This window comes from Hypanus sabinus, chromosome 19 (genome assembly GCF_030144855.1).
Source record: "Hypanus sabinus isolate sHypSab1 chromosome 19, sHypSab1.hap1, whole genome shotgun sequence".
NCBI lineage: Eukaryota > Metazoa > Chordata > Chondrichthyes > Myliobatiformes > Dasyatidae > Hypanus > Hypanus sabinus.
Genome location: NC_082724.1, coordinates 23,899,498 through 23,921,956, shown reverse-complemented (window position 1 = coordinate 23,921,956; position 22,459 = coordinate 23,899,498). Strand labels below are relative to the sequence as shown.

The window sequence follows — 22,459 nt, the reverse complement described above, 5'->3', positions numbered from 1 at the left end:
AAATCCATAGTTGAATAATAATCATAATAGAATCAATGAAATAGTGCAGCAACCTGGGCATTCAATTAGTGTGCAATAGACAACAAATTGTGCAAATATAAAAAGGAAAATAATAATAAATAAATAAGCAATAACTACCGAGAACATGCAATGAAGAGTCCTTGAAAGTGAGTCCATAGGTTGTGGGACTATTTCAGTGATGGGAGAAGTGAATTTATCCCCTTTGGTTCAAGAGCCTGATAGCTGAGTGGTAATAACTGTTCCTGAACCTGGTGGCGTGGGTCCTGAGGTTCCTGTACCTTCCTGATGGCAACAGTGAGAGCAGGGCATCCCCTGGGTGGGGGGGTCCTTGATGATGCTTTCCTGTGATAGCGCTTCATGTAGATGTGCTCAATAGCGGGGAGAGCTTTACCCATGACGTACTGGGCCATATCCACTACAGTCAAAATACTCTCTACTGCACACCTATAGAAGTCTGTCAAAGTTTTAGATGTCAAGCCAATCTTTGCAAACTTCTAAGGAACTACAGGCGCTGCTGTGCTTTTGTCGTAATTGTACTGTATGCCTGGCCCCGGACAGGTTCTCCAAAATAATAATATTGAGGAATTTAAAGGATTGTCTCATGGACTTCTGGTTTCCTCCTCCTGAAGTCAGCTCCTTGGTCTTGCTGACATTGAGTAAGAGGTTGTTGTTATGGTACCATTCAGCCAGATTTTCAATCTCACTCCTACATGCTGATGCGTCACCGCCTTTGATTCGGCCTATGACAGTGGTGCCATCAGCAAACTTGAATGTGCCATTGGAGCTGTGCTTAGCCACACAGTCCTAAGAGTAGAGCAAGTAGAGCAGGGGCCAGGCACATAGTCTCCTGATGCACCTGTGCCGATGGAAATCTGACAAACATCGACAGTGCAAACTATTCTGACTGTTTGCATCATGGCCTGTTATGTAAACTCTCATTTGTAGGAACACAAGAGGCTGCAATGATTGGAAGACTTAACACTCCCTCATGGATACAGCTCTCAAGGATATCTACATGAGGCAATGTCTCAGGAAAATTATTTCCACAATTACAGACTCCCACCATTCAGTCTATGCCCTCGTCTTGATGCTGCTGTCAGGCAAGAGGCTCAGGAGCCTGAAGGCCCACACTTAAACGTTCACGAACAGTTTCTTCTACGCTGCCATCAGGTTCTTGAAAGTCTGAAAGCCGACGGACTAAATTTCTTTTACTTTCTCTCAGCAGCCACTACTATTGTTATGTTTATTTCATAGTGTAAGTTAATTTATGTTTATGCAATTTATTATTTTCTTATAATTACCATGCTGCTGCTCATTTTCATGGCAATTATTCCCTGTGAATGTGTGCCTATGGCAGTGAGCTTGAACTCTCATGACTAATCAGTTTGTGAGGAACCTTGTTGAAAGTCCAAATACCAGTTCCCCTCTATTCACTTTGGTTGAAGCTTCCTCAAAAAGCTTATGATTTCCACTTTATGAAACCTTGTTAACCCCGCATCCTTCGATTCTGGTCTGCTAAATGTGCTGCCTTTACTTCCTTAGTAATCAACTCTAGCATTTTTCAAACGGTGGATTTTACGCAAACCAGACTATAGTTATCCACTTTGTGACTCTAAGCACCATCACACTGGCAACATAAAGCTAGTGAGTACTTTTTAAAGTGTATTCAGTGTTGTACTGTATGAAATAATCACCAATCTCCCCGCAGCAAGACCCACAAGCAGCAAAATGATTACAACCAAATAATCATTTGTTTTTTTTTCCTTAATGACAGTAGTTTGAGAATAAATATCGGCCAGAATACCTGAAATATTCAAAGTAACACCTCGGCATCTTTTATATTCATTTGAAACAGAAATCTCAGATTTCATCTGATAGCCAGAATCTGCAATGAGACGACACTTCCTCTACCAAACTGAAGTGTCAGGTTAGCTCTGTTTTCAAGCTTTCAAGAACTCTGAAGCTGCCAAACAAACTAATCTCGGTGGGAATGGAGTCAATCAACTGAAATTGAGAGGGTGAGGGAACTGAAACTCAGAGCCTTTTGCAAGCTGCCAGGTGACATTCAACTTTGATTAAGAAAAAATTGCCTGCCTACTTCTTCAGTCAGTGTGCAACTTACAAGAAACTTGGAGTAGAGCAGATAGATGTGTGTGTGTGAGAGAGAGAGATAAAAACCCCAAACAAGTGTTCACAGAGGAAGTTTGCCAAGAAAATTTAAAATTTGATGTGAGAGTGTTCCTGGTGGAAACTTCTAATCTTGTTGCTGTCAACGGTCAGAGTATTGTTACAAACTGTCATGGCTAAATTCTGAATACGTCATTTATCACAAATCACTGAAACTTATTTTCTCTCTTCAAAGCTATAAGAAATGAAGCTGTTGATGTTGTGACACTGCTGCTCCGTTTTGGGGCAAACGTGAACCTGAAGTGCACGAATGACAGGACAGCAATGCATGAAGCGGCCAAACTGGGTAGAGCAGATATCGTTAATTTACTGATTCGTTCTGGAGCTGATATTGATCCCAGGAGTTCCTATGGACTCACACCACTGGCTCTTGCTGCACAAAGTGGATGGACAGAAATCGTGAAAGTTTTACTCCAAAAAGGTAATGCATCATTTATGGTGTTGATATTGATCGGGGAGCTTTATGTCACTGTCAGTCAATGCTAAATCTGATGACATGTAGCTCTGGAGATTCAAACCCACATCCGGTACATTATTAATGATTAATTTTGGATAAGTACAACAAAACAAAATGGCCTTTGTAGTTCTAGTTCCAGAATCCTGGCAATCACATGGTCCAAGAAGCTGCTGACTATTCATTAAAAAGTCCCCATTAAAAGACACGTGATACTAGAAGCTTTCCAATGCTGGAGAGATTTTAGATGTATGAGTCAAAATTCACTTATTCTTTACAAACATCCTATCCCTACAACACATTGAAGAGCCACGGAATTGTGGTAACAGGTCACTGCGTCCATTGTGAATATTCAGAGCGTTCAAATACAGTGGATTCTGGTTAATTGGTCCATCAGTTAATCATGGCAGACACTTATTTGGGACAACTCATAAGGAGCAAAAACTATTCAAGAAAATAGCCAGGTTTCCTTTAGTTTATTTGGGACACTATGCCACTTAATTGGGACAGGAGACTGTTGTAGAACAGTTTCTAAACAGTGCCATCTGTATGGTCGACGGACTCTACACTGTGTTTAGAGCGAACAGTTTTCAAATATGTTAAAGCGTGACTGATACAGGACCAAAGGTGTTATATTTGAATGAACGCAGTAAATCGAATAAGGTAGATGATCTTGTAGCACAGTTAGAGATTGGCAGGTATGACGTTGTGGACATGACTGAGTCGTGGCTGAATGAAGATTGTGGTTGGCAGCTTAGCGTCCAAGAGTACACATTTTAATCGAAAGGACAGGCAGGTAGGCAGAGGAGGTGGCATGGCTCTATAAGTAAAAAATGAAATCAAATCTTTAGAAGGAGGTGACATGGGATCAGAAGATGTAGAATCCTTGTGGGTAGAGTTAAGAAACTGCAAGAGTAATAAGACACTGGTGGGAGTTATATACAGGCCTCTGAACAGTAGCCAGGATGTGGGCTACGGATTATAACGGAGATAGAAAAGATATGTCAAAAGGGCAAGTTATGATAGTAATGGCAGATAGGTAAAATTAGGTTGGTGCTGGACCCCAAGAGTGAGAATTTGTAGCATGCCTACAAGATGGCTTTCTAGAGTAGCTTGTAGTTGAGCCCACTAGGGGATTCGCTATTCTGGATTGGTTGTTGTGTAATGAACAGGATTTGATTAGGGAGCTTTAGGTAAAGGAACACTTGGAGGCAGTGATAGGTCACCCTGCAATTTGAGAGGGAGAAGCTAAAGTCAGATGTATCAGTATTACAGTGGAGTAAAGGGAATTACAGAGGCATGAGAGAGGAACTGGCCAAAGTTTATTCAAAGGGGACACCAGCAGGGATGACAGAAGGGCAGCAATGGCTGGAGTTTCTGGGAGCAATTCAGAAGATGCAGGATAGATACATCCCAAAGAGCAAGATTTCTAAAGGCAGGATGACACAACTGTGGCTGACAAGGAAGTCAAAGCCAACATAAAAGCAAAAGATAGGGCATGTAATAGAGCTAAAAATAGTGGGAGGTTAGAGGATTGGGAAACTTTTAAAACCCAACAGAAGGCAACTAAAAAGACATAATGAGGAAAAGACTAAATATGAAAGTAAGTTAGCTAATAATATCAAAGAAGATACCAAAAGTTTTTTTTTAGATACATAGAGTAAAAGAGAGATGAGACTAAATATTGATAGCTGGAAAGTGGCACTGGAGAGGTTGCAATGGGGAACAAGCAAATGGTTGAAAAGTATTTTGCATTAGCCTTCATTGTGGAAGACTCTAGTAATATGTCAAATGTTCGAAACTGTCTGGGGGCAGAAATGTGCATAATTGCTATTACTATTACTAGGCAGAAAGTGCTTGTGAAACTGAAAGTTCTTAAGGTCTCCTGGACCAGGTGGGCTACATCCTAGGGTTCTGAAAGAGATAGATGAAGAGATTGTGGAGCAATTAGTAATGATGGTTCAATAATCAATAGGTCTTGGCATGGTTGCAGAGGACTGGAAAATTGCAAATGTCACTGCATTCTCCACGAAGGGAAGGAGGTAGAAAAAAGGAATTGTAGGCCTGTCTAAGCTCAGTAGTTGGGAAGATATTGGAGAGATTGTTAAGCCTGTGGTTTCAGGATACTTGGAAGCACATGATATGGTACGCCAAAGTTAGCATGGTTTCCTTAAAAGAAAAATCTTGTTTGACCAATCTGTTGGAATCCTTTGAGGAAATTACAAGTAGGATAGACAAAGAAGAATCGGTGGATGTGTATTTGGATTTTCAGAAGGCCTTTGACAAGGTGCCGCATATGAGGTGGCTTAAAGAGATAAGAGCCTCTGGTATGAAAGGAAAGATACCAGCATGAATAGAACATTGGCTGATTGGCAGTAGGCAAAGAATGGGAAGAAGGGATCCTTTTCTGACTGGTTCTTGGGGACTACTGGTGTTCTACATGGTTCAGTATTGGGACCACTTCTTTTTACAGTTTATGTCAATGATTTGGATGAGAGAACTGATGGCGTTGTTGCCAAGTTTATGGATGATACGAAGATAGGTGGAGGGGCAGGTAGTGTTGAGGAAGCAGGGAGGTTACAGAAAGTCTTAGACAGATAAGGGGAGTGGGCGAAGAAATGGCAAATGGAATACTGTACCGGGTAGTGTATGGTCATGCACTTTGTTAGAAAGAATAAAAGTATAGATTATTATCTAAAAATTAAAATTAAAAAAATAAAAAGTCCAAGATATAATGCTGAGGCTTTATAAGGCACTGGTGAGGTGTTAGTTGGAGTACTGTGAGCAGTTTTGGGTCCCTTACTTAAGAAAGGATGTGCTGACATTGGAGAGTGTTCAGAGGAGGATCATGAAAATGATTCCAGGAATGAGGAGCGATTAATGGCTCTTGGGCCTTCGTTTGCTGGAATTTAGGAGAACAAGTGGGTGTTGTTGCGTGTATGAAGTAACTGAAGAAAGTTACTGATAGATACAAAGCAACTTCTTTATTCAACAAAGCAAGGTACAGCAGGCATGATATGGAAATGCTTTTGGTGGAAAGATCTGCTGGCCCAATGTGGGGCTTGATATTTTGTGTGACAATTCCATATTTACAATGTATGGACAATGCTTTCTTTGAAACTACATGCAACCTTCACACCTCCTGATTCACATCCACACCGAGATATCCTGATGAATTTTAATCAGCATTGTCTGCACTGAGAGTCACAGCTTTTAGGAGCCCATTGTTCAGAGCTGCACTCCAAATTAAATGCACAATACATTTTCCAAAGTGAAGATTGGTAGTCAAAGTAAATTGCTAAATGTGTATGCCCTAAACCCAAAAATCACTCTAATAGTTGGGATCTCATTAAAACCTATTGAATGTTGAAAGGCATTGGTAGAGAAACAACGTGTGGACAAGGTGTTTCCTATAGTGGGGAAGTCTATGACCAGAGGACACAGCCTCAGAATAGAGGAACAGAGATGAGGAGGAATTTCTTTAGCCAGAAGATGGTGAATCTGTTGAATTCATTGCCACAAGCGGCTGTAGAGGCCAAGTCATTGAGTGTATTTAAGACAGAGGTTGATAGATTCTTGATTAGTCAAAGTGCAAAATGGTATGGGGAGAAGGCAGGAGAATAGGATTGAGAGGGAAATGGATCAGCCATGATGAAATGGTGCAGCAGACTTGATGAGCTGAATTCTGCTCCTACATCTTTTGGTCTTATGGTCTTAAAGCTAATTTGTTCCCTTGCTATTGTTTTTTTTTAAGCCCACTTTTTGACCACGTATGCAATACCAGCCGGGACCAGTTCACTTTCAACTCTCGGAATTTAACAGAAAAGAAGATCAATAGATTAATATTTGAGAAGATGCAGTTTGTTGGGATTTCATGATATTAAATACATATTCCAATTCAAGTCAAGTCACTTTTATTGTCATTTTGACCATAACTGCTGGTACAGTGCATAGTAAAAATGAGACAATGTTTTTCAGGACCATGGTGTTACATGACACAGTACAAAAACTAGACTGAACTACAAAAAAAAAGCTACACTAGACTACAGACCTACACTGGACTGCATAAAGTGCACAAAAACAGTGCAGGCATTACAATAAATAATAAACAGGACAATAGGGCAAGGTGTCAGTCCAGGCTTCAGGTATTGAGGAGTCTGATAGCTTGGGGGAAGAAACTGTTACATAGTCTGGTCGTGAGAGCCCGAATGCTTCGGAGTCTTTTCCCAGATGGCAGGAGGGAGAAGAGATTGTGTGAGGGGTGCACAGGGTCCTTCATAATGCTGTTTCCTTTGTGGATGCAGCGTGTAGTGTAAATGTCTGTGATGGCTGGAAGAGAGACCCTGATGATCTTCTCAGCTGACCTCACTATCTGCTGCAGGGTCTTGCGATCTGAGATGGTGCAATTTCTGAACCAGGCAGTGATGCAGCTGCTCAGGATGCTCTCGATACATTCTCTGTAGAATGTGGTGAGGATTGGGGAGGTGGGAGATGGACTTTCCTCAGCCTTTGCAGAAAGTAGAGATGCTGCTGGGTTTTCTTTACTATGGAGCTGGTGTTGAGGGACCAGGTGAGATTCTCTGCCAGGTGAACACCAAGAAATTTGGTGCTCTTAATGATCTCTACCGAAGAGCTGTCGATGTTCAGCGGGGAGTGGTCGCTCCGTACCCTCCTGAAGTCAACAACCGTCTCTTTCGTTTTGTTCACATTAAGAAACAGGTTGTTGGCTCTGCACCAGTCCATTAGCCACTTCACCTCCTCTCTGTAAGCTGACACATCGTTCTTGCTGATGAGACCCACCACAGCCGTGTCATCGGCGAACTTGATGATGTGGTTCGAGCTGTGTGTTACAGCACAGTCTTGGGTCAGCAGAGTGAACAGCAGAATTTCTTTCTTCCTCTTGTTACTCTTTAAGAGCACATTCTTCCCCACATAGAACTTCACCATTCCTACCTTTCCAAATCAAATATTTTAATTTTGTTTTGATTTAATGCGTGGATGTTCTTTTGTAAATTAGTGCTCTCATCTACACAATTTGCTGCTATCCTTGGAACTGTGCCATATCCAGATTTTGCACTGTTCCCTATTTCCTCGTCTATAATCTCTACCATGTGTGGTGCAAAGCAGAGGTTCTCTCCAGGTTGCTTGGAAACACAACTTGTCATGTTCCACCAGAGCATATTTACTTGATTTAAAGTCCCGATTGCTTGTTTATTTGTTCAGACAAAATATTTGGTCATAATCACATATCCCAAGGAGGCATTGGATCACATAGAGGGAGAGAGAGCTTAAATGAAGTGAGCAGGGGCAGTCAGCATATTTTGTGCACCCCAGTTCCCAAGGAGACATCCGATTGCATAGAGGGAGTGAGAGTTTAAAAGAATTCAGCAGGGGCAGTCGGCACATTTTGCACAGCACAGTTCCCATGGAGACATTGCATTGCGCGTAATTAAGCACTTGGCAAGGGCCAATTGAAATAAGTAGGCTTAAGCAGAGCAGCCATTGTGTGAGTGGGCCAGTGTTAGAGTGGGAGATGGGGTTTTAGCTTATCAAGGCTTAGGAGAAGCATTGGCCAATTTTTTGCTGTTTTTTATTCTTTCTTTATTTCTTATTTCACATTTAGAGCAGTGGGGATGCCAGGCAGGATAGAGGAATGCTCCTCTTGTGGAATGTGGGTAGGCAGAGAGACCTCCAATGTCCCTGACGACCACAGTAGCACAAAGTGCATCCAGCGACAGCCAGAACAGATAGTGGAGTGATTGGGCAGAACGATGTTGTTCAGCAGACATACAAAAGAAGTCTAAAGGTTAAGCATGGTGGCACTAATGCTCAGAGCTGCGTATATTTCAATGCAAGGAGTATTGTAGGAAAGGCAGGGGAGCTTGAGGCATGGATCAGCACGTGGAATTATGACACTGTAGCCATTAGTGTGACTTGATTGCAGGAAGGGCAGGACTGACAGCTCTGTATTCCGGGGTTTTGATGTTTTAGTCATGATAGAGCAGGAGGTTAAAGGAGAACAGATGTCTTTACTAATCAGGGAAAATGTCACTGAAGTTCTCAGACAGGACAGACTGGAGATTGCATCTAATGAGGCTTTATGGGTAGGACTGAGGAATAACAAAGATATGACCACATTAATGGGATTATTTTGTAGACCACCCAATGCATTAGGCCTTGTCTTCACGCAGAAAAGCCAGAGAGTGGTAGAGAATAGTTCTCTGACTGTAGGCCTGTGGCTGGTGGTGTGCCTCAGGGATCAGTGCTGGGTCTATTCTTGTTTGCCATCTGGATGATAATGTGGTTAACTGGATCAGCAAATTTGCAGATGACACCAAGACTGGGAGAGTAGTGAACAGTGAGGAAGACTGTCAAAGCTTGCAGCAGGAGCTGGACCAGCTGGAGAAATGGGTTTAAAAATGGCAGATGTAATTTAATGCAGACAAATGTGAGGTGTTGCACTTTGGGAGGGCCAACCGGGTAGGTCTTACACCAGGCATGGGCAAACTACGGCCCACGGGCCATATGCGGCCCGTTAAGCTTTTTAATCCGGCCCGCAGAACTTGATGAAATTATATTAATAAACCTTGTTAACATTTTTTCCTCGCAATTCTGGCGTTTTCCCAATAGATGACGCACTCTATATACATTGACCTTTGTTGAGGTGCAGCGTATTACTCCACATTTGCGCTTTACTCTTTGTTCGGCTCGACCTATTTGTGTGAACAGGCGTTCAGCGTCATGAACATCAACAAAGCCAGCCACAGATCCAAGTTAACTGACCAACACCTCAGATCCATCCTGAGAATCACCACAACAAAACTAAATCCAGATTTTGATGCGCTGGCTAAAAAAAGAGACCAACAACACTGTTCCCACTGAAATTAAAAATAAGTTTCTTCGTTGTGTTATGTAAAAAATGCATTTGAAAATATTTTTTTCAATAGCCTTACATGTTACATGTCACTTCTGTTAAGTGATGGACATGAGTAGTGCGCAGGTGCACGTACGTTCTCAAAATAAAAAATGCGCTCCAGATCAAACAACGCGCTCTGCATACTGGCGCGCTGTCACTGTTCTGTCCTTGTGCTGGTCGTTGTTGAGTTTTGGCACAGGGGACATTTGAGTAAGAAGGAGCAGGACAAGTAGACCTGCATCTCCTACCGTTTTTGAAATAAAGACAGGCAGGAGGAGAGTGATGATGATAATATCTTGAAGGATAACAGAATTTTCAGTGCTTTAAAATAATAACTGTTACTATTAAAAAAGCTGTATTTTATTCATTTAATTTTCAGTGTTTTAAAACTCATTTCAATAAATTGCTAAATACCATGGGACTTCAAAGACAGATATTTTGTTGTAATGCATTTGTACATTTTCAATTGAAATTAAAGCACATGTTTTCTACATATCCCATGATATTTTATTTTTTCTTATGAGGTGTATTACCAAAACACTCCATCCATCTGCTCTTGGTCCGGCCCCCCTGTCAAATTTTAGAACCCTTTGTGGCCCACAAGTCAAAAAGTTTGCCCACCCCTGTCTTACACACTGAACAGTAGGGCTCTGAGGAGCATGGTCGAACAGAGGTACCTGGGAATACAGATCCATAATTCATTGAAAGTGGTGTCACAGGTATATAGAGTTGAAAAGAAAACTTTTAGCACATTGGCCTTCATAAATTAATATATTGAGTACAGAAGCTGGGATGTTATATTGGAAGTTGTTTAAGACATTGGTGAGGCCTAATTTGGATATTGTATCCAGTTTCCCTCTTCCACCTGCAGGAAAGATGTAAATTAGATTGAAAGAGCACAGAAAAAATTTACAAGGATGTTGTCAAGACTAGAGGACCTGAATTGTATTGAAAGGTTGAATAGGGTACAAATTTATTCCCTAGAATGTAGAAAATTGAGGGGAGATTTGATAGAGGTATATAAAATTATGAAGGGTATAGATAGGGTAAATGCAAGCTGGCTTTTTCCTCTGAGGTTGGGTGAGACGACAACTAGAGGTCATGGGTTAAGGGTGAAAGATGCAGTGTTTAAGGGGGTACATGAGAGGGAACTTCTTCACTCAGAGGATGGTGAGAGTGTGGAACAAGCTGCCAGCACGAATGGTGGATGCCGGGTCGATTACAGCATTAAACAGAGATTTGGATAGGTGAACGAGGGGCGTGGAGGGTGCTGGTCTGGGTGCAGGTCGATGGGCCTAGGCAGATTCATGATTCATCACAGATGGACTGAAGGGCCTGTTTTGGCAGTGTAGTAGTAATCTATGATCACACAGATGTTTGGCAGGAAGTTGTTTTGTGTTAATTGGTCAAGCTAATTTCTGTATTTTAACAGTGATTGTACAAAACATAGAATGATACAGTAGAGGAGCAGACTGTTCAGCCCTTGATGTTATGCCAAGCTATTAAGGCATTGATGCCTATTAAACTAATCCCTTCAGGCTGCACATAGTCCAATGCATCTATTTCTGCACATTCATGAGCCTACCTAAGAGCCTCTATCGTAAATGCCTCCAGCATCACCTCAAGGACACATTCCAGGCACCCATTACTCTCTTCATGGAAAAACACTTTGCCCTGCGCATTCCCTTTGAGTTTTCTCCCTCTCACTTTAAATGCCGGAAGTATTTATTTGACTGTAAAATGGTTTGGACATCCTAATAGATAAATGAAAGTCCCTACATAAGTGCAAGTCTTTCTTTCATCCTTTATCAAACTTCAACCTGTGTCCTGATTTTATTTGTAATGTTTACTTTGCATTAAGTCCAAGCTGCTTGGAGTGTCCACCTATTTTGCCCTTTTCATTATTCAAATTTTGCTCTGCATTTCTTAACAATAGTATTTGCATATTTAATTGCCTGATGTGGCAAAATAAAGTCCACATTTAGGGGTGTGATAGTTTTGTATTTGAATGCTATGTAATTTGAGGATATTTATAGCTATTCAAATATAGTTCCTTTTTTTAAGGTGGGTAATAGTCTGATACTGAATATTCACCAGCAGGGCTTTGTTTCGCTTCAAGGTTTCAGTTCGAAAAACGACAGCTTACTGCTGTGGAAAAGTGATGTGAATTTGACTAATCGGTACAGGAAGTCTCTTAGTTGGGGCTGAGCTCCTAGATGAGCGTCACAGTGGAACGTTGTTAAAGTGACACTGTTACAGCTCAGGGCTCTGGAGTGTGGAGTTCAGATCCGACGTCTGTACGTCCTCCCCGTGGAATGTGTGGGTTTTCTCCAGGTGCTCTGGTTTCCTCCCACAGTCCAAACACATACCAGTTAATTGGTCATTGTGAATTGTCCTGTGATTGCTCTAGTGTTAAATCAGGGATTGCTGGGCAGCAAGGCTTGAAGGGCCAGAAGATCCTATTCTGTATCTCAATAGGTAAATAGAAACTGCACTGTTACACGTGGACTTTGCTCTTTACAGTTAACCTTACCTTCGGGCATCCAACGAGTGATTATGCCGCAGACTCTTCCTTGTTGGGAAGTGCATTGAGTACGTTCAAACTTATTTCACTTTACAGTTTAGAGGAGGCTTCCACGGTCAGAACAAGTTGTCTTTTCAAAGCAAGGTTAAAATGGTGAAGAATGAACTGCTACCTGTACTAACTCAGCTTTGTTTCTCAGGAGCCGATGTCTTGTCTCAAGCCTCTGATGGAGTGTCCGTGTTATTTGAGGCTGCTGCAGTTGAAAATGCAGAATGCCTGGCCCTTCTATTGGAGTATGGGGCTGATGCCAATGTTCCCAAATACTCCGGTCATCTGCCCATTCACAGGGCAGCCTACAGAGGATACTATAAGTGAGTCTGGGGAAAATATATCAGCAACAGCGTATTTTTTGTTATATCTGGTAGCTGAATAAAAGCCTAAGGTGAAACTGCAGAGCTTTATAGTTTTAAAAATGAAAGGTATGATTCATGTGACTAAAATTAAGTATAAAGCTTGTGTGCATTACTGCAAATAGAACTTGTGTGGTAAATTTTTGTGTATGCTTTATATTCAGATTGAAGGGACTGACTATAGATTAGAAAATGCTGGCAATATGAACAGACATCGACAGGGAGAGAAGCAGAGTTGTATTTCAAGATGAATCGAGAACTGGTGAACTTTCTGGTGGAAGGCTCTATTTCTAAAACACTAACTGTCATTCCACGCATGTTGCTTGACCAGCTGAGTATTGCCAGCAATTTCTGATTTATTTTTGATTTCTACCGTCTGCAATACATTTTGCTTATAGAAGAACTGACCAGATATTTTCACGGTCTTTTGTAATTCTGCTGAGGTTTCATCTGAAGTAAGATTGTTGCCCGTTCTCTTACACTCAAACTGGTTTGTAACCTGGCCTGGCACGTTAAACAAATAGCCCAGATCCCCCAAGCATACATAATAAATCCGAGAAACAGAACAGTATCAGTGAAAGACTGCACCCAACAAAGTAAACAAACGACAAATGTGCAAAAGACAACACACTGTGCAAATACAAAAGAATTTGAAAGTGAGTCCGTAGGTTGCAAGTGCAGTTCAGAGATAGGTTGAGTGTAGATGAGTAAAGTTATCTCTTCTGATTTAAGAGCCTGATGGTTGAGGGGTAATAGTTGTTGCTGAGCCTGGTGGTGTAGGTCCTGAGGCTCCTGTACCTTCTTACCAATGGCAGCAGCGAGAAGAGAGCATAGCCTGGATGGTGGGGTCCCTGATGATAGATGCTTCTTTCCTTCATCCATATCTTCATATAGATGTGCTGAATGCTGGAGAGGGCTTTACCCATGATGGACGAGGCTGCATCCACTATTTTTTGTATGATTTACCATTCAAGAGCAAACCAGGCTGTGATGCAACCAGTCAATACACTCTCCACCACACATCTATAGAAGTCAGACTTTCAGATGATGTGCTCAATCTTCACAAACTTCTAAGCAAGTAAAGGTGCTGCCATGCTTTCTTTGTAATGGCACTGATGTGCCAGGCCCAGGAAATACCTTCTGAAATAATAACACTGAGGAATGTTTATTTGCTGACCAATCTCCGATGAGCTTTGGCTCATTGACTCCTGGTTTCCTTTTCCTGAAGTCAATGATCAGCTCCTTGGTCTTGTTGATATTGAGTGAGAGGGAGGTGTTGTGGCCCCTCTCTGCGAGATCTTCATTCTTTCTCCTATATGCTGATTCATCACCACATTTGATTCGGCCAGTGACAGTGGTGTCGTCAGCCAACCTGCATATGGCATTGGAGCTCTGCTTATCCACATGGTCTTAAATATGAAGCAAGCCTTTATTGGCCTCAGAGACTGAAATCACAGGATCATCAGGGGCTGTGGGAATTCATGAATGTTCCTCCATGTTCTGATGGTCTAAGCGAGCACAGAAGGCATTGAGCTCATCTTGAAGCGGAGCCTTGTTGTCATCTGTGTCACTTGGTTTCACTTTGTAAGGGCTGATAGTATTCAAGCCCTGCCATAGCAGTCGAGCATCCTTCAGTGATTCATATTTAGTCTGGAATTGTTACTTTGCAAATGAGATGGCTTTCCAGAAGTCTTACCCGGACCTCCTCTATCTCACTTAGTCGCCAGACCTGAACGCCACTGATCTGACCCTCAGCAGAATGTAGATCTCATGATTCATCCAGGGCTTCTGGTTGGGGAAAATCGAATGGATGTTATGTGGACCCATTCATCTATGACTGTTTTTATGATGTCCATGACAATCGTGGTGTATTCCTTCAGATCCTCATTAGATTCCTTGATTACAGCCCAGAAAGAGGCTGCAAAGGGCTATAGATTCAGCCAGCTCCATCAACTGTCCCAACCTTCAAGGAGGGGGTGCCTCAAAAAGGTGGAATGCATCATCAAGCACCCAGGACTTGCCCTCTTCTCATTGCTACCATAAAGAGAAGGCACAGGGCTCACACATAGAATAGCTTCTTCCCCTCCGCTGCCAAATGTCAGAACAGTCTACAAGCCCAATGAACGCTACATTTTATCTCTTTTGTTTTGTACTATTTATTTATTTTGTGATTTTCAGATTACATGTCTGCTGCAAAATAACAAGTTCCACCTCATGTGTTAGGGACAATAAAACTCATTCTGAATCTGCTCCTGCAACCCAGCTTTCAACATGATGGCTGCTCTGTTGAGAAATGGAAAATCAATAGCCTAGGTTGCAGCTGAGACTCCAACAATGAATAGATGCATGGTTAATATTCTACTCCTAAAGGTCTTAAGAATTTTTTTCCAATGTTTGAGGACTTCAGTCTTTATCTAAGCTTCAATCAGCTGTGTTTAGTGATGTTAACTTCATCCTGATGCACACATTCCCACGTAAATCTTCAAGGTAATTTAGAAAACATACCCTCAAAGTAATCAGGTGAAACACTTGAAACAACTTACAATATCCAGTTGACCTACCTGCCACGTCGTTGGACTGTGGGAGGGAGCTGGGGAAAATCCACACATTCCTCAGCGAGGACATACAGAGCTTGCCAGGATTGAACTCTGAATTCCAACACGACGAATTGGAAAAGCATCGTGCACACCGCTTTGCTATCGCGGTGCGATATTAGGTTAGGCTTAATTCAGGGTGTTCGGGGGTTGCTGGGCATTACGACTTAAAGGACTGGAAGGGCCTATTCTGAGCAGTGTCTCTAAAAGTGAAAAAAGCAAAAATGTAGTCCAACCAGCTTGGTGATTTCAGTGGAGAGCAGACCCACCTTATCCTCCTTGATGACATTCTCTATTGTCTGAACTGCAGCTTTCAAATTCTTTACAGGTGGATCCCAGGTTCTGCTTAGGTTTTGTTCCTGACAGTTGTTAGTATGTCAGAAATGAACAAGATCAACGAGTTGGAGTGATTAATAGAAGCGACTGTGATGGGAGAGCAAGCTGCTGACTGGCCTCGGTGCCTCAGTGAGTCTGCCCAGTGCTCCCAGCTCTGTCTGAGAAACCCAGGCCCAAATTTTGTATTTTTACATCTTGTTACATCTTGATGTGTTGTGGGGGGTGGGGGGGGAGGGTAGGAAGGGGGAAGAAATGCCAGCTGGAAGTGGCCCACTCCAATGAAGAAGATGATGACAGAAGCCCCATAGTAGCTGGAAAACCCGTCCTTATCCATCCAACTGGTCTCTCAAATCCTTGTTCCTATGTGTGAGGTGTTTATAACCTGAGAGGGAGCTGGTATCGCTTGAAAAACAATGCATCTCCTCTACCACAATAAACAGAAAAGGGGGAATCATTCCAAATTGCTGGTGTTGATCAGACACCACCCCCCCCCCCCCCCCTCCACCAAGAGCTATTCAGTCAGGTGCAGTCTCCATTGGGTAAGGTCCTGAAGATGATTAATAATGCACTAATATTCATTTCAGCGACAGTTTTATCAGGGAGAAATAAAAATCTCAGCAAAAATTCAATTTGATACCTGCCTAACTGGAAGAAAATGATAATAATACAAATTTTTAGATCATCCAAGAGTGTAAACCTGAAAGAATATTGCCAAGTTTGCTGGGCTTTGCCAGCAGTCACATGGTGAGAGTTTAGCATGCATCCACATAAATTCCAAGAGGTTGACAGCTCAGATGAACGTAAGGGGTAGACCCTGAACTTGTTAGCACAACTTTTGGCAATGCATCTGTCACCATCATCTACCCTCTCGCCCAATTACATTCCAATTGACCGATTGTTGTAAGGATGTAAGGCAGAACAATCGGAATTCTGAAGTGTAGGTGATTTTTCTTTTTACTTTGACTCTTTGGACTTGTTTGTCACACAGAAAAGTTTTCCAATATTTCAGTGTCAGCGACAATCAAAGTCATTGAAGTCTGAAGGCATTGGCAGGTGACAGAGCCCAGTGGCGTGGCTTTGCCATTAGTTGTAATTCCTGTACGGGGCTTGTTCTGGTACGCCACATGATCTTGTCAAAGTCGGCCAGGAAGCTTTTATGAACCTCTGTGCAAATGTGGAACAATTCTACATCTGCACAGCAGCTTCAAAAAAAGCAAACCAACTCAGCAAGACCTGGACCGAACTGCGAATTTCTTAAATTTCCTGTTTTACTTCTGACTGTGACGAAATGCCGATTTAAAATAAATCACTGTGGTTTATTCTAAACTTTTCTTTGTATAGGCTGCTGGAGCTGTTAATTCCAGTGACAGACCATTCTGCTATCCAGGAGAGCGGAATAAGCCCGGTGCACTCTGCAGCAGCCGGCGGACAGCAAGAATGCCTCCAGTTGCTTCTCCAGTCTCGCTTTGATGTCAATTTCATGCTCAGTCCCTGGCTTCGCAGAAGTTATAATGATCATAGGAAATCTGCCCTCTATTTCGCTGTGTCAAATAACGATATTCGCTCTGCTCGACTCCTTCTGGAGGCTGGTGCACTACCAAATCAGGATCCCATCAATTGTCTCCACATAGCTGTGAGGTTCGGCAACTATGAGCTCATTAGCCTGCTCCTTCGCCATGGAGCCAACGTGAATTACTATTGTAGAGTAAACACAACTCACTTCCCATCTGCTTTGCAGTATGCATTAAATGACGAAGTAATGCTCAGGATGTTATTTAGTTATGGCTACGACATCTATCGATGCTTTGACTGTCCACATGAAAACAAAATCCATCCCTTATTTGCCTCTGAAGCATGGACACCTTCTGTCATTAAAGATAACATGGTAGGTACTGAATTCATCCTTGTACCTCTCTGTCAGAATGACTCTGTGTTCCTATGCTGATTTCTGAAATATCTGAGAACTCAAATAAGAGCAAAAATTGCTGCTCTGCTCTACAGGGTCTGAAACAGAATGAGTGACCATTCATCAGATCTTCTGGAAAAGAAAACAAAAATCAAACAGGTTTTTAATTGTAGACATGAGGGAGGAGTACAGCTAGTTGTTCGGAAAGCTAACAGAACGGTATCAGTTATTGCCAAAGTAAAAAGGTTCAAATTTCAAAGAAAATTTCTTATCAGAATCAGACTTTAATCGCCACGTACCTGTGCACATACAAGGAATTTACTTCCGGCAGATGTTGTCTCTCTGCTCATAACAATAATAATGATAAATATAAATGAAAATATAGATTATACATACAAGTAGTACAATCCAAGTAATAGTTAGCCAACAATTAACCGGCAGTTACCTGTTCAGCGAAGTGACCGCAGTAGGGAAAAAACTTCTCCAGTGCCTATTAGTCTCAGTCTGGAGGGATCTGAAGCGCCTACCAGACGGAAGCAGTTCAAACAGTCCGTGCGCAGGATGGAAGGAGTCCTTTATGATGTTCCCCGCCCTCTTCTTCAACCTGGAAGAGTACAGGTCCACAATAGAGGGCAGGGATATGTTAACACTTACCACCTTGGGATTCATTTTCTTGCAATAAAATTTCATGAAAAGCTACATAAACAAAGGCTGATGTGCAGTATGTAAAAAAGACAAAATGTGCACACAAAAATAACATTGAGAATATGAGTTGTAAAGTGTCCTTGAAAATGAATCTGTAAATCTTTGAATCAGTTGAGATGTTCCCACAACTTTAAGGACCTTTATCATGTTTCATGTTCTCATTGTTTATTGTTATTTATCTATATTTGTATTCGCACAGTTTGGTGCTTTCTGTACTCTACTTGATCTTTCATTGATCCTGTTACTATTCTATCGATTTTCTGTGGATGCCTGCAGGAAAATGAATCTCAGGGTTGAATGTGGTGACATAGATGTACTCTGATAATAAAATTTAATTTGAACTTTGAACGCTTAAGCTATCCATGCTGGTTCAGTAACCTGATGGTTGTAGAATAATTGTAGAGTTGTGATTTAGTTCCAAAAGATACCTGGACACCTTTCCGAACAACTAGCTGTACTCCTCCCTCATGTCTACAATTAAAAACCTGTTTGATTTCTGTTTTCTTTTCCAGAAGATCTGATGAATGGTCACTCATTCTGTTTCAGACCATGCAGAGTAAGTCCTTATTTAACAAGGGACTTTAATCCTTCATAATCAGTTGAGAAAAGTTTTACTAAACCAATACCTGAAATTCAGGTGGTCTTATGAAGAAGGATTGGTTGCCATTCTTAGCTGGAGATTAGAAGAGTGAGAGAGAACTTGTTAAAGCACCCAAGATTTTGAAAGGTCTTGGCAGAATGATGTAGAGGATGTTTATCATGTGTGAGAATCTAGAACTCAATATCTTTACTTAAAAATGAGTAACTCAGTTATCATTTCCGCTGCCGCATGACTCCAGTAACCTGGGTTCAATTCTGATTGAAAGATACGTGTATGCGTAAGGCTTTAATGTTCTTTCTGTGACCTATTAGGTTTCTGCAGGATGTTCTGACCTCTAAAGGCATGCTGGTAGATTAATAGTAAATTTACTTTCAGAATAGGCCAGTGGCAAAAGCATCAACAGGGAATTAGTAGACGGGAGACAGGATATTACAAGAAGCATAAGAGGATTGGGTCTGTTGGGAGTGTTCTGTGGAGAACTGGCCTGTGGTCAATGAATTGAATGGCTTCCTTTGTTGTGAACCATAAGTAAGATGAGGGGACTTGGAGGGCTGTGAGTCATTGAACTATCCCAGAAGGAATAGAAGCAGATTCATTGAATGTTCTTTAGACAGAGGTACATAGCTACATGATAGCAAAGTGAAAGGTTACAGTGAGTAGACGAGAATGTAGTCCTAACGGTTATCATATCAAATGGTAGAAAGGGTTTATCAAGCTGTGTAGCCAGCTTCTGCTGCTAATTTTATTAACAACAAAGGGACTGTCTGTGATTGCTTTGAGACAGGGGTCGAATTATTATTGTCATGGGGGTAGCAGTTATTGCACCAGTCTTCACTATGGAAGACACTAGTGGTATGCTAGAAGTTCAGGAGTGTCAGGGGGCAGAAGTGAGTGCAGTTGCTATTACTAGAGAGAAGGTGCTTGAGAAACTGGAAGTAGATAAGTTACTTAGATCAGATGGACTACACCACAGGGTTCTGAAAGAGGTAGATGAAGAGGTTATGGAGGAATTAGTAAAGATCTTTCAAGAATCATTAGATTCTGGAATGACTGGAGAATTGCAAATGTCACTCCACTTTTCAAGAAAGGAAGGAGGCAGAAGAAAGGAAATTATTGGCTTGACCTCAGTGGTTGGGAAGGTGTTGGAGTCAATTATTAAAAGATAAGATTACCAGGCACATGATAAAATGGACCAAAGTCAATATGGATTGCTTAAGGGAAGATCTTGCCTTACAAATCTGTTGGAATTTTTTGAGGAAATAACAAGCAGGATTGACAAGGGAGAATTGGTGAATGTTGTGTACATGGATTTTCAGAAGACCTTTGATAAGGTGCTGCACATGAGGCTGTTCAGCAAGATAAGAGCCCATGGTATTACAGGAAAGATTCTAGCATGGATAAAGCAGTGGTTGACTGGCAGTAGGCAAAAAGTGGGAATAAAGGGAACATTTTCTGATTGGCTGCCAGCGACTAGTGGTATTCCACAGAGTTTAATGTTGGGATGGCTTCTTTTTATGTTGTCTGTCAATTACTTGGGTGATGGAATTAATGGCTTCATGGCCAAGTTTGAGGATGATGCAAAGATAGCTGGAGGGGCAGGTGGTGTTGAGGAAGCAGGATAGCTGCAGAAGGACTTGGACAGATGAGGAGAGTGGGCAAAGAAGAAAATGAAGGAATACAATGTCGGGAAGTGTGTGGTCATGTACTTTGGTAGAAGAAATAAAAGACATAGACTATTTTCCAAACAAGGAAAAAATTCAAAACATCCGAGATACAAAAAGGTTTGGGAATCCTCATGCAGAATTTCCCCAAGGTTCACTTGCAGGTTGGGTCTGTGGTGAGGAAGGCAAATGCAATTTTAGCACTAGTTTCAAAAAGACAGAATATAAAATCAAGGATGTAATGCTGAGGCTTTATAAGACATTGTTGAAGCTTACATGGTATCATGAGCAGTCTTGGTCCTGTTATCTAAGAAAGGATGTGCTGAAGTTGGAGGCAGCTCACAAGAATGATCCTGGGAATGAAAGTCTTAGTGTATGAGGATCAGTTGATGTCTCTGGGCCTGTACTCACTGGAATCTGGAACAACTGGAGTGATCTTATTGAAACCCATTGAAAGTTGAAAGGCCTCGATAGAGTGGACATGGAGAGTATGTGTCCTGTGCTGGGGGAGTCCAGGGCCAGAGGACACAGCCTCAGAATAAAGGGATGACCATTTAGAATGGAGATGATGGGGAATGTCTTTAGCCAGATGATGGTGAATCTGTGGAATTTTTGCCACATGCGGCTGTGGAGGCCAAGTCATTGGGTGTATTTAAGGCAGAGGTTGATAGGTTCTTGATTAGTTGGGGCATGAAAGGTTATGGGGAAAAGGCAGGAGAATGGGGTTGAGAGGGAAATGGATCAGCCATGATGAAATGGTGGTGCAGATTCGATGGGCCGAATGGCCTAATTCTGCTCCTATGTCTTATGGTCTAATGTAGCTGAAGGAGAGTGGTGAATGCTTGTTAATCCCTCGTATCTCCCTGGGGAAATTGTGAATGGGAGGAAACGAATGAGAAAAGTGCAGACTGGGGAAAGAAACAATGTGAGACACGGAACAATGCAAGCTTGGAAACCTTAGATAAAATACGTTGCTGGAAATACTCAGCAGGCGTGGCAACATTTGTGGAGAGAGAAAACCAAAGTTAACTGAGCAGGCTGTTCCTTCATTATCAACACACAGAAAATGCCCAACGAACTCGGCGGTTCAGTCCTGATGTAGGCCCTTGGGCTGAAATATCGGCTGTTCATTTCCCCCTAGAGATGGTACCTGACCCGCTGAATTACTCCAGCAGTTTCACTGCATTGCTCAAGATTTCCATCATCTGCAGAATCTTTTGTATGACCTTTCGTTATGACTGGCCAGATCTGATACAAACAGGAAAAGTTTGTCATCTGAAGTTGCTGCCGTATCATGCCTAATCAGAGGATGAGGTATGAGCTTACCTTGAGCTTTGTTGGAACATTTTAAAACAATCAGACAGAGAGAGTTCATGTTGGGAATGAGTAGAAGAATTAAAATGAGAGGCCTGTGTATCTCACACTTCTAGCATCTGTATATCCTCTCTCCTCTCATCTCATTCATCTTCTATTTGAATCTCTCCCAGTGGCAGGTTACAAGCCTGAAGCCCTCTCTCAGCCAGCACCACCACCACTCAAACATTCCGTCTCTTTTAGTCTCTGTTTTCCTTGCTTCTCACCCTTCTCTGCAATTTAAAATAGGTTTGATTTGTAACTTTTTCCATTGCATGATGAAAGGTCATTCATTTGAAATGTTTGTTTCTGTTTCTCATTCCATGGATAAGTTCTTTTTTTTGAAACTTAAAATCACAATGGATTTGACCACTTGTCTTTGATAATTACCGTGGCTAAGCACCAGATGTTACAATTATCCTTGCTCCAAATTAAACTTGCGGTCTGACCCAGAGTGCAGAAGTTGCCAGTTGTACAAACCACTATTGGTTAATGGCACAGCTGTTATGATTGTGATGCAATCATGCCATCCCTTACGAAATTGTAACATCGGCAGTAATTCCGACAGCCACACATGCACTTAAATACAGAAATTGTTATAAATGTTGTCCTGTCCCTCGAGATTTCTGCTCAGCTTTGAGGTACGTGAAGCATTTAAGTGCTGGTACTTGATCACTGCCCACTGGACTTGCTCATCCTTGCTCATGCTATGTCTATAATATCCTTAGCACTGAAGATTACCATTTAACATTGTGGCATTTCCTTCCTTCCAAGACAGTTGTTTAGTTTGC

The 22,459-nt window shown here is 41.8% G+C and overlaps 1 protein-coding gene across 3 annotated transcripts in view; it reads left to right on the top strand.

Moving 5' to 3' along the window:
- Nucleotides 1–22,459, top strand: part of LOC132377804 (dynein axonemal heavy chain 12-like) — a 62,110-nt gene that overhangs the window by 26,657 nt on the left and 12,994 nt on the right. For 2 of the 3 annotated variants that reach the window (XM_059944186.1, XM_059944185.1), the window contains 3 exons: nucleotides 2,384–2,629; nucleotides 12,302–12,473; nucleotides 16,784–17,327. In XM_059944186.1, the coding sequence (XP_059800169.1) occupies nucleotides 2,384–2,629; nucleotides 12,302–12,473; nucleotides 16,784–17,327 (962 nt within the window). Of the gene's footprint in view, nucleotides 1–2,383; nucleotides 2,630–12,301; nucleotides 12,474–16,783; nucleotides 17,328–21,456; nucleotides 21,630–22,459 lie in introns of all 3 variants that reach the window. The other variant, XR_009506773.1, reaches the window with a different exon arrangement.